The sequence below is a fragment of the Heterocephalus glaber genome, unplaced genomic scaffold (genome assembly GCF_053883595.1).
Source record: "Heterocephalus glaber isolate CG9 unplaced genomic scaffold, H.glaber_assembly_v1.0 deba00001553, whole genome shotgun sequence".
Taxonomy (NCBI): domain Eukaryota; kingdom Metazoa; phylum Chordata; class Mammalia; order Rodentia; family Bathyergidae; genus Heterocephalus; species Heterocephalus glaber.
The window spans coordinates 2616949-2630082 of NW_028258344.1; the positions used below are offsets into that span (position 1 = coordinate 2616949).

The 13134-nt window shown below is 36.9% G+C and overlaps 1 protein-coding gene across 5 annotated transcripts in view; it reads left to right on the plus strand.

Annotated features, from left to right (window-relative positions):
- The window catches only part of Ubxn2b (UBX domain protein 2B), a 79779-nt gene that overhangs the window by 6056 nt on the left and 60589 nt on the right, over nt 1-13134 (plus strand). For all 5 annotated transcript variants that reach the window (XR_002393957.2, XR_205129.4, XR_002393958.2 and 2 more), the window contains exons 3-4: nt 6669-6819; nt 12630-12713. Coding sequence is in view for 2 of the 5 variants with exons in the window: in XM_004842152.3 (XP_004842209.1) it covers nt 6669-6819; nt 12630-12713 (235 nt within the window). In the remaining 3 variants the exon portion in view is untranslated. The remainder of the gene's footprint in view (nt 1-6668; nt 6820-12629; nt 12714-13134) is intronic.

Sequence of the window (13134 nt, forward strand, 5' to 3'; positions counted from 1 at the left end):
ATCTGGCTGAGGATTCAGAGGATAGCACATAGCAGCACTGAATGAGAGAGGCTGGAGGTGTGATGTGGAGGATGCTCCCATGAAGCTCAGTCAGAGCTAGAGTCATCTGCCCCTTCCTGGGAACTGGCCACTGGCACACTGATGACCTTTGCACCCTGCCACATTCAAGTGATTCTTTTTACCAGTCTTCAGGTGGCTCCACTTCTGGAGAAGTTTTTCTTGGTGCTGAGCACACATTCCCCAGCAGTGTTTTTCCAAGTTCCCCGAAAACCCATGGAGACTTCTAGGCTGCCGTAGCACCATTCCCAGTGCAGAGGGGGACTTCTAGGCCATCATACCACCACTTCCAGCGCAGAGGAGGCTTCCAGGCCATCGTACCACCACTCCCAGCACAGAGGAGATAAGCCGGGTGGGTGCCAGAAGCACAAACACCTCCACACTGCCCCCTCATCGAAATGAGAAAACAAGTAAACAAGTCTCAAAACCAGACTTTCAGATCACCTACAGCAACCCAAAATGGAAACAAGATGGAACACACTGATGGTCAACCACCTGAACTCCCTGAACTGGCAACAAAAGAGGATCCGGAGAACAAGAAAACAGAAATAATTTCTCAGATAACAGCAGAGATTGTGCTGATAGTGCAAGACATGATTGATAAATCTACAGAGGAACTCAGGAACATGATGGAATCCCAAATATGAAACAAATGGAATCCATAAAACAGATGCAAACAGATTTCCAGGACATTAAAAACTCCATTGAAAGTCTATGCAGGAGAATGAGCCAATGTGAGGATAGAATTTCAGATACAGAGGATAAGATTGCAGTTATTGACCAGGAAAAGGAAAATTGCTTTAAAATTGTAAGGGACCGCAAGACATCGATCCAGCAGCTGCTACACGATGCAAAGAAGAATAGCGTAAGACTGATTGGAGTCAATGAAGAAACAGGAGAGAGTGCTGATGACATAAAAAAAAAACTGTTCACAGAAGTAATGGCAGAAAATGTCCCATGCACTGGAAAAGAACTTTGCATACATATAAGTGAGGCATATAGGACTCCACCTAGCCTTAATCAAAAATAAATCTACACATAGGCATATAATTGTTAAGATTCCAGAAACCCAGCAGAAGAACAAAATACTACAAGCAGTGAGAGAAAAAAAAACAAATCACATACAAAGGAAAGCCCATCAGAATCACAGCAGACTTCTCAACACAAACCCTCAAGGGTTTGTCTAAGAAAAGCTTAGAGTGATGTATTCCAATCCCTAAACGAAAACAGCCTCCAATCCAGACTGATGTAACCTGCAAAACTTTCTTTCAAAATTGATGGAGAAATAAGATACTTTCATGACAACACCTTAGGAACTTCATGAATACCAAACCAGCACTGCAAAAAATTTTAGACAATATCCTAGGAAAAGACAATGAGGATCACAACCCCAGGAAGCACAGCAGAATGAATCTGTCAGGCATGACAAGAAATTAAATGCAAAAGGGGAGAATCCAAGGAAAAAAAGTCATGACAATGATAAGGGAATACGTATCAGTTATAACTATCAAGGTTAATGGTCTCAGTTCACTAATCAAAAGAAATAGATTGGCATAATGGGTCAAGAAGCAAGACCCAACAATATGCTGCATGCACGAAACACACTTAATTCAAAAAGAAACTCATAGACTGAAAGTTAAAGGATGGAAAAAAATACTCCATGCAACAGGAACTGAAAAAAAGCAGGAGTAGCTATCCTCTTTGCAGATCAAGTAGATTTCAAACCGACACTAAGTGAGACAAAGAAGTACACGACATCCTTGTAAAGGGAACAATCCAAGGGTAAGAGATGACAATCATAAATATTTATGCATCAAACACAAGTGCACCCAACTATATAAAACAAATACAGACATGAAAAGTCATATATGCACTAATACAATAGTAGTGGGGGAACTCAATACCCCACTGTCACAGATAGATGAACTAGACAAAAGATAAGTAATGAAGTACTAGAACTCAATCAAACTCTTGAACAAATGAACTTAACAGATGTTTACAGAGTGTTCTACCCCACAAAATCAGAATACACATTCTTCTCAGCTGCACACGGGTCATTCTCCAAAAGAGACCACATAGTTGCACATACAACATAGGTAAATGCAAAGGAATTGAAGTTTATCCCCTGTATATTATCAGACTATAGTGCAATGAAATTGGAGATCAGTAGCAAAATCAACCACAAAAATTTCATAAACACATGGAAATTGAACAGCACACCTGAATAACCAGTGGGTCACAGAGGAAATTAAAGAAATCAGTTCCTTCAATTAAATGACAATGACATTACAACATATCAGAATCTATAGGACACAATGAAAGCAGTCTTGGGAGGGAAATTCATAGCAGTGAATACTCATGTTGTGCCAAGCGAGCTGATAAATCACCAAACACTGGGACTAATGACAAAGTTAAACTGAAAGGGGTTTATTCACACATGTGGACTCCACTCCCTAAGCAAAGTGAAGCCCTGAGTCCAGGAACAGCACAATTTATATAGGGTGTTATTTTAAGAAGAGAAGTTCAAGGGGAGGTTAACATGTTTTTGACTAGTTGCAAAAGTATTTTTCACAACTCAGCTATCTCGCTGTGTCAGGTTAGGGCAATTTACAGTAAAGAGAGGCACCAGGCACTATCTCTTTCCAAGAAGCAATGAAGCAAGTTTACAGAAGCAGAACAAGCAGTTACAAAAACATCTATTTTATAAGGGAAGGGGCATGAGGGGAGTTTATCTACAGGCCAAGATGGCGTTTCTTGGATTTATCCTGGTCTCACAACTCATATTAGGCAAAGAGAACAAGCCCAATTAAACAACCTGATGTTGAACCTCAAGCTTCAAGAAAAAGAAGAGCAGGACAAACCCAAAGCTCATACAAGGGAGGAAATTATAAAGATCAGCAGAAATAAATGCAATGAAGACTAAGAGAATGATACAAAAAAAAATCAATGAAGCCAAGAATTGGTTTTTCGAAAGAATAAACAAAATTGACAAACCCTTAGCCAAACTTATCACAAAAAGGAAAGAAAAGGCCCAAATCCATGCAATTAGGAATGAAAAGGATGAAATTACAACAGACCCAGCAGAAATCTAAAAGATCATCAGTACCTATGTCGAGAACCTATATGCCAATAAGATGGAAAACGCAGAAGAAATGGATAGATTCCTAGATATGTATGAATTACTAAAGTTGAATGAAGAAGGCCTAAAAATTTTAAACAACCCAATATCAATCAATGAAATGGAAAATTTAATTAAAAACTTACCAAATAAGAAAAGCCCAAGTCCTGATGGTTTCACTGCTGAATTCTACAAGACATTTAGAGAGAAACTACTGCCACTACTCTTTAAACTCTTCAGTGAAATTGAAAGTGAAGCAATATTCCCAAATTCATTCCTGGAAGCAAGCAACACCTTGATCCCCAAAGCAGAGAAAGACCCAACCGAAAAGAGAAATATAGGCCAATCTCACTAATGAACATAGATGCAAAAATCCTTAATAAGATATTGGCAAATACAATGCAGAAGATCATAAGATCATTCACCCTGACCAAGTGGGATTCATTCCAGGGATGCAGGGATGGTTCAACATACGCAAATCAATCAATGTAATACACTATATCAATAGAGCCAGGGACAGAAACCATATGATCATCTCAATTTATGCAGAAATAGCATTTAACAAAATCCAACACACTTTTATGATTAAAAACCCATACAAAAAATTGGAATAGATGGTCTCTACCTGAATCTGATAAAAGCCATCTATGAAAAACCAACAGCCAGTATCATACTAAATGGTTAAAAACTGAAAGTCTTCACACTAAAACCAGGAACAAGACAAGGATGTCCACTGTCACCACTCCTGTTCAGTACACTTTTGGAAGCATTAGCCACAGCAATTAGACAAGGGGAAGAAATAAAAGGAATAAAGATAAGAAGTGAAGAAGTCAAAGTGTCATTATTTGCAGATGACGTGATACTCTATATAGAAGACCCCAAGAATTCCACCAAAAGTCTTCTAAACTTAATAACCAAATTCAGTAAAGTAGCTGGATACAAGGTCAACACAAAAATCAATAGCTTTCCTCTACACGAACAACAGACTCACTGAGACAGAATTAGGACAAACAATTCCTTTCACTATAGCATCGAAAAAACTGAAATATCTAGGAATCACCCTAACAAAAGAAATCAAAAGACCTATTCTCTGAAAACTATAGCACTCTGAAAAGAGAGATTGAAGATGATATCAGGAAATGGAAAGACATCCCCTGTTCCTGGGTAGGAAGGATCAACAGAGTGAAAATGACCATGCTTCCAAAACTACTATATAGATTAAATGCAATCCCAATTGAAATCCCAGCAACATACTTCACAGACCTTGAGAAAACAATCCAAAAATTCATTTGGAACAAGAGGAGACCCAGAATAGCAAAAGCAATTCTAGGCAACAGAGACATGGCAAGGGGTATCACAATTCCCAACGTGCAACTATACTACAAAGCTACTGTGATAAAAACAGCATGGTACTGGCAAACAGACCTGAGGACCAGTGGAAGAAGATGCAGAAACAACTCCAGACAAACTCAGCCATCTCATCTTGGAGAAGGGAGCCAAACACCCTCACTGGAGGAAAGATAGCCTCTTTAATAAATGGTGCTGGAGACATTGGGTTTCAACTTGCCAAACAATAAAACTAGACCTGTATCCCTCACCATGCATGAAATTAAAATCGAAATGGATTAAAGAACTAAATATTAAAATAGGAATGCTGAACCGGCTAGAACAGAGGTTAGGTAGAACTCTTGAAGACATTGGTGTAGGAAAAGATTTTATAATCAAAACCTCAGTTGCCCGTGAACTAGCACAAACAATGAACAGTTGGGATCTCTTCTTACTAAAAAGCTTCTGCACAGCAAGAGAAACCACCAGTAGTGTGAAGAAACAACCCACAATGTGGGAAAAATTTTTCACCTGCTGTTCCTGAGACAAAGATCTACTATCTAGAATCTATAGAGAACTTAAAAAATTAGACCTCATAAATTTAAAGATCAAATCCAAAAGTGGGCATGTGAAATGTACAGACATTTCTCAAACAAAGAAGTAGAAATAGCAAACACATGAAAAAATGTTCAACATCACTGGTCATTAGAGAGATGCAAATGAAAACAACGATGAGATTCCACCTCACCCCAGAAAGAATGGCTGCTATCATGAAATCAACCAATAACAAATGCTGGCTGGGCTGTGGGGAAAGAGGAACCTTGCTCCACTCTTGATGGGAGTGTAGACTGGTGCAACCACTGTGGAAATCAGTACAGAGATACCTCATAGAACTAGAACTGGAAGTCCCATTTGACCCAGCTATTCCCCTGCTGGCTATCTTTCCCAAAGAATTAAAAGAATCATACCACAGTGATATATGTGCACCCATGTTCATAGCAGCACAGTTTGTAATAGCTAAAACTTGGAAACAGCCCAAATGCCCATCAACTGGAGACTGGATAAAGAAAATGTGGTTTTTTAAAATAAAATGGAGTACTACTGAGCCATAAAAAATGAGAAATTAGAGACATTTATAGCTAAGTGGATGCACATTGAGGTGATACTCTTAAGTGAAATAAATAGGACACACATGTGTAAATACCAAATAGTGTCTCTGGTGTGAGAAACTGAAAGTGTAAATAAGGACTAAATGTATAATAGGTAATGTGAAATAGGAAGAAAAGGGGCAAAGGGGAAGGAAGTGGGAGGGCTAGGGGAAAGGATAGAAGGGAAAGGGTTAATATGAGAAAATGGAAAAATAGGAACAAAATCTTTGTAAATAGGGAGGACTGGAGGGGTTGAAGGGAGGGCTGGGCAAGGGTGAAAAATAAGAACCAAGAGAGACTATGTAAAGGTGCAAATTTCCAATGATGAATGTCATTATATTGGATACCTAAAATGTACCAATGATTAGAATGAATAATCAATAATGCAAAATAGGAAGAAAAGGTCCAAAGGGGTAGGGGCATTGGGAGGGGCAGGGGAAAGGAAAGAAGGGAAAGGAAAAATGATGAGAAATGGAAAAAATGTAAATAAAGTCTTTGTAAATAGGGAAGGGTGGAGGGCATGAAGGGAGGGCTAGGAATGGGGAAAAAATAAGAACCAAGATGCGTTATGTAAAGGTACAATTCCCAATGAGAAATGTAATTGTGTTGTATACCTACAATGTACCAATAAAAGAATTTAATACAAAAAAAAGAAATAAGAGAATGAGAATTGAATTCAAGCATAACTAAATCATAAATATGTCAGTAATTATATCACACGTAAATGGTCTAAATAGTCAAGTTGAAGCACAGGTTGAATTTTAAAAAAAAACTATGTGACAACTTAATTCTTAGAAGAATTATTCGCTGTCAGAATCTCTATAAATTCAGTGAGAAAGTATATGAACTGTCTCCTATTTGATCTTTTCCTTAATCTTATTTTACAAAATATTTCCATAGAAGTCAGGAATGCCTTCTTTAAAGTCAAAATTTTATAAGACCATGTAGTTTATTTTGTAGTTTCTCATAAAGTAGTTTGTGTATTCTAATTTTTTACTCATGAACTATAATGTTTAAAGATTTTATTCAGGTGAACATGAATACAGTGGATTACGTATAGTTCGACCTTCAACTGGGAAAATTGTGAATGAACTTTTTAAAGAGGCAAAGGAACATGGGGCTATCCCTCTAAATGAAGCCACAAGATCTTCAAGTGATGACAAATGTAAGGTCTGTGCTATTTTAACATTAAATCATTTCTATATTTGATCTCATTTTTAAGTTGTTTGTAAACATTTTTCTTCTATGTTATTTTAAATATTTGTTTCATTTTTATGAGATTGTAATCTATTAATGATTGAAAGTTGTGATACTTTCTTTTCTAAGTAATTTTTAATTTCCTTTTAATTTTGAGATGATTGTAGGTTCACAAGAATTTACAAGAATACAGAAAGAACCGACATACCTTTCACCCAGTTTCACCCTCTGATTCACTTTTATATGATTATACAGTAGTACAAGATCAAAGCCAAGAGTTTGACGTTGGAACATGTGTATATATAATTCTATGTCATTTTATCATGTATAGTTCTGTGAAATAACTTATTCAAGATACTGTTCTGTTACAACAAAGCATACCTTTTTGTAGTTGTACCCACCACCTTCTCTCCCAGCACTCTTAATCACCGGCTTCCACTAATCTTTTTTCCATCTCAGTAATTCTGTAATATTGAGAATGTTATACAAATGGAATCATATAACAGGTGGGCTTTGAAGAGTATCATTTCACTCTGCAGAATGTCCTTGAGGTACATCATAGTTATTGTGTTTATTGGCTTTTTGTTCTTTGTATTCCTGATAGCATCCCATTCCAAAATGGCTGTACCATTTTATATTCTCACAGTATATGAGAGATCCAGTTTCTCTGCATCCTTGTCAGCATTTGGTATTGCTATTTTTAATTTTAGAAATTTTTTAATTTTAATTTTAGAAATTTTGATAGGTGTGTTGTGATAACAGTGTGGTTTTAATTTGCCTTTTCCTAATGATTAATGATGTTAATTTGCATTTTACTAATGGCTAGTAATTTATACTTCCTTACAAAATTTCTTTGCTCTGTGAAACTCTTCATGAAATATAGTTTAATCACAATTTATTATAAGACTTGTCATATAATACTTATGGTGGCCTTTGTGAATCTGTATGTACTTGTAAATGTATATTTCAATGTATAAATATGTATCTTATTTTCAGATTTGTGCAAATTAGCTCAACTTCTGAGTTACTAATGTTTTTATGAAAGACACCTAATTTCTTACTTGAGTACATTTCTCTACAACATAAGACGTTAATTCTAGTGTAAAATTTTTGTAGTGTCAAGCAATTTGGCCAATTAGAATTTACCTACTTTTAAAATATATCAGCTGTAATAATAACATTTTGATAAATAAGTTTTAGCAAATTTCTTTTATATATATATATTTATTGGTACATTTTAGGTATACAATACATTTACATTTATCATTGGGTGTTTGTACCAGAACATGATGCATCTTAGTTCTTATTTTTTCTCCCATTACCTGTGCACCCTTCACCCCCTCCACCCTTCCCTGTTTACACAGAGTTTGATTCCATTTTTTTTCTTTCTCATAATTTTTCCTTTCCCTTCTTCCCTTTCCCCTTCCCCTCCCACCATCCCCAAACCCTAGGACCTTTTCTTATTTCAAATTATCAATTATTCATTTTAATCATTTTCAGCCTTATTTACACTTTCAATTTCTCACACTAGAGAAACTATTCCGTATTTACACATGTATATCCTATTTATTTCACATAAGAGTATGGCCTCAATATGCATCCATTTAGCTATAAATGTCTCTAGTTTTTCATTCTTTATGGCTGAGTAGTACTCCATTTTATTTTAAAAGACCACATTTTCTTTATCCAGTTTCCAGTTGATGGGCACTTGGGCTGTTTCCAAGCTTTAGCTATTACAAACTGTGCCGCTATAAACATAGGTGCACATATATCACTGTGGTATGATTCTTTTAATTCTTTGGGGAAGATTCCCAATAGGGGAATAGCTGGATCAAATGAGACCTCTAGTCCTAGTTCTTTGAGGTATCCCCATACTGACTTCCACAGTGGTTGCACCAATCTACATTCCCACCAACAATGGAGAAGGGTTCCTTTCTCTCCACACCCCCACCAGCATTTGTTACTGGTTTATTTCTTGATAGCAGCCATTCTTTGTGGGGTGAGGTGGAATCTCAGTGTTGTTTTCATCTGCATCTCTCGAATGACCAGTGATGTTGAACATTTTTTCATATATTTATTTGCTGTTTTTACTTCTTTGAGAAATGTCTGTTCATTTCGGATTCCCATTTTTGAATTGGGTCTTTGAATTTGGAGGGTATGATTTTTTTCAGTTCTTTATATATTCTCGATAGCAGACCTTTGAGGTACAGCTGGTAAAAATTTTTTCCCACATTGTAGGTTGTCTCTTAGCTCTGTTGGTAGTTTCTCTTTCAGTGCAGAAGCTTTTTAATATGATGAGATCCCAGTTGTTGATTCTTTGTGCTAGCTCCCATGCTACTGAAGATTTGTTCATAAAGTCTTTTCCTATGCCAATGTCATCAAGAGTTCTACCTAACTTATCTTCAAGCAAGTTTAGTGTTTCTGTCTTAATTTTAGATTGTTAATCCACTTTGATCTTAGTTTAGTGCATGGTGATAGGTATGGGTCTAGTTTTAATCTTTGGCAGGTTGAAATCCAGTTTTTCCAACATCATTTATTAAATAGGCTATCTTTCCTCCAATGAGGGTAGCTGGCTCCTTTGTCAAAGATGAGGTGACTGAGTATGTCTGGAGTTGTTTCTGCATCTTCTATTCCACTGATCTTTGGGTCTGTTTCTTTGCCAGTACCATGCTGTTTTTATCACACTAGCTTTGTAGTATAGTTTCCAGTTGGGGATTGTGATATGCCCAGCCATGTCTCTGTTGCCTAGAATTGCTTTTGCTATCCTAGGTTTCTTCTGCTTCCAAATGAATTTTTTGGATTGTTTTCTCTACTTCTGTGAAGTATATTGTTGGAATTTCAATCGGCATTGCATTGAATCTATATAGTAGTTTTGGAAGTATAGCCATTTTCACTATATTGGTTCTTCCTACCCAGGAACAAAGGATGTCTTTCCATTTTCTTCTGTCTTCCTCGATCTCCTTTTTCAGAGTGTAGAGGTCTTTTGGTTCCTTTGTTAGATTGATTCCTAGATATTTCATTTTTTGTATACTATATTGTAAAAGGAATTGTTTCCCTAATTTCTCTCTCAGTGAGTCTGCTATTTGTGTACAAGAATGCTATTGTTTTTTGAGTGTTGACCTTGTATCCAGCTACTCTACTGTATCTGTCAATTAGGTCTAGAAGACTTTTGAGTGAGTTTTTTGAGTCTTCTATGTAAAGTATCATATCATCAGCAAATAATGACAGTTTCACTTCTTCCTTTCCTATCTTTATTCCTTTTATTTCTTTCTCTTTTCTAATTGCTGTGGCTAATGCTTCCAGAACAATATTGAACAGGAGTGGTGATAGTGGGCATCCTTGTCATGTTCCTGATTTTAGCGTGAAAGTTTTCAGTTTTCGACCATTTAGTATGATGTTGGCTGTTGGTTTTTCATAGATAGCCTTAATCAGGTTGAGATAAAGCCCTTCTATTCCAATTTTCTGTAGCGTTTTTATCATGAATGGGTGTTGGATTTTGTCAAATGTTTTTTTTTAATCTATTGAGATGATCGTGTGGTTTTTGTCCTTGACTCTGTTAATGTAGTGTATTACATTTATTGATTTATGGATGTTGACCCATCCTTGCATCCCTGGGATAAACCTGACTTGGTCACGGTGAATGACCTTCTTGATGACTTCTTCATTTCTTTAAGTGCCTGTAGAATTTTGTTCTTCTGTGAGGTTTCTGGGATCTTAACTATTATATGTCTAGGTGTAGATTTTTTTTGGTCATGGCTGTTTGGAGTTCTATATGCCTCACTTATCTATATGTCCAGTTCTCTACCTCTGTCTGGGAAGTTTTCTACTATTACTTCTGTGAACAGTTTTTTTTATGTCAATTGTACTTTCTCCTGTTTTTTTGTGGACTCCTATGAGTCTTATGTTATTCTTCTTTGCATCATCTAGCAGCTGTTGGATTGATTTCTCGTGGTCCCTTACTATCTTTAAGAAATCTCTGTTTTCATGGTCCTTAACTGCAATCCTGTCTTCTATATCTGATATTCTGTCTTCAGATTCTTTTAGTCTACTCTGCATGCTTTCAATGGAGTTTTTAATCTCCTGAATATCTGTTTGAATCTGTTTCATGGATTCCGTTTCTTTCTTATGTTGGGCGAACATGGTTTCCATTTCTTTCTTATGCTGGGCATTCATGGCTTCCAGCATGTTTCTGATCTCATCTATTTTCTTATCTGTTTCTGCTCTAGAGCCTCTAATCATGTCTTTCACTCTGCTCACCATATCTGTATTTATCTAGGAGATTATTTCTGTTTTGAATTTTGCTAGAGCCTCATGCATCTGTTTCGTTACTTCCTGTGCTGTCAGTTCAGAGTGTCCAAGTGGTTGCTTATCAGAGTTTTCCACCTCATTTTCCCCAGAATTTCCTTTTTGTGGTGTGGAAGCCTGCGTTTGTGCCTTGCTTAAGTGTCTTCTCTTTCTTGTTTTTGGTACTGTCCTTGGTTTAATTCCTGGGTTGATGTTTCAAAATTGCTCAATGTAGGTATCTTTGTTGCTTTAAAACCATTGTGGAATGATTGCTTTTCAGAGGTGTCTTCCAGATATAGCTTGTGTTTGAGTTTTGAGACTCTAATGACTCTTGAGGCTATTTTATTTTCCTTATACCAGGAAGGAAAACTAATTAGATCAATCACAACATGTTAGCCCAAATGACATAGTCAGTAATACCATACCATCAAGCATAGCTTAGAAAATGACAGTTTGTGGTAGTTATTAATCTATCACTTTTAACTATGTGAGTTAAATTAAAACCGAGGACCAACCCAACGTAAGTTTATAATGAATAAACTCTTCAATATAGCATCTTTTCCCTTCAGGTTGGGGAGTTACAAGGAGTTGGGGAGGGAGGGACAGGTAGAAAGAACAGGTAAGATTAGCGTTGAGGCCAGAAGACACAGAAAGATCACACAAACTCTAAGAAGTTGTTAAAGGCAAGAGAAAATGGCAGAATGAAAGAACAGAGATGTGAATGGAATCACCTAACAGCAACAGGGAGGCCAGATACTGTATTTACTTTCCTTTAAACCTAGTGATAATCAAGAGAAGGATAAAGAGAAGAAAAAAACAATAAGGGAGAAATCCGAATTCAGTGCAGAAAGGAACAAATGGGGAGATGAGGAACAATGTGGGACAGCGAGAGAATGAGCGAGAGAGAGAGAAAGAAAAGATGAAAGAAAAGTAAAACTGAAGAGTAGAAAAAAGTAAAAATGAAGAATTAAAAATAAGAGGAAAAAAATTTTTTTTTCTTTTTTGCAAATAGCAATAGAAATTATGGGCCTCCTTCAGGGTATGTCTCTGCTGTCACAGTAGGCAACGTAGGAATCCGTGTGCATATACGAGTCAGTGGGACTCAGCAAGCCAGCAGCAGACCAAGTGCAGTGGTCTGATGTGCCTTTATTGTAGAGATTCTCTTTACTTTCCCGCTGAGCTTTGGTTTTCATGGTGGAGCCTGAGAAGCCCTCTTTCTTTTACTAACTTCTGCTCTGTCTTGTGGCGCTCAGGACAAGGGTCTTTATAATCTCCTGTGCCTCTGTAGTGTGGGACCAGGTAGCAGAAAAGCCAGAAGGCCAGAGGTGAGGCGCTGGGGTGGAGGGGAATGGGACTGGGCCTTGGAGGCGCCTGCGAGGCTAAGTAGACCTCACCGTGTCGTGGGCGGGGCCCGGGACTGCCGTGGAGCTTCAAGCTGCTTGTCTCACCTGGCCGGTCGCCCCCATGTTAGTGAATTTCTAACTCGGTGTATATTTTAGTCATTTACAGGTGGAGGATATAGACTGGGTAATTCCTTTTGTAAACGGTCTGAATACATATATGGCGAAAAGCAGCTGCAAGATGTAAGTATAATAATCAAAATGAAAATGTATAGGTATTTGCCTCTAGTTCCTATTGTTTGTTTTAAAATAAAAAATTAATAATATAAGTATAATCTCTTTGTTATTAGTTTAAGCATGGATTAAAAGAACCAGTGTGTGAGTTTTCAGTCTCAATGTTTTTTCTCACTCATGACTTAGCGATACTTAACTATGGAAAGAATGTGTAATTCACAAGCAGAATGACCTTTGATATATATAATAATTATAAATTGCATCCTGGGATAATATAAAGTGAGTTGTAAATATAGAACACCTACACTCATCTTTGTTTCTATTTCCTTTGGAAATTTTGGAGTTTTAATTTCACTTAAAACATTTGTAGTTTCTTGGAATGTCACTGAAAGTTCAGTCTTGCCTTTGCCTGAGTATTTAAGCTCTGGAG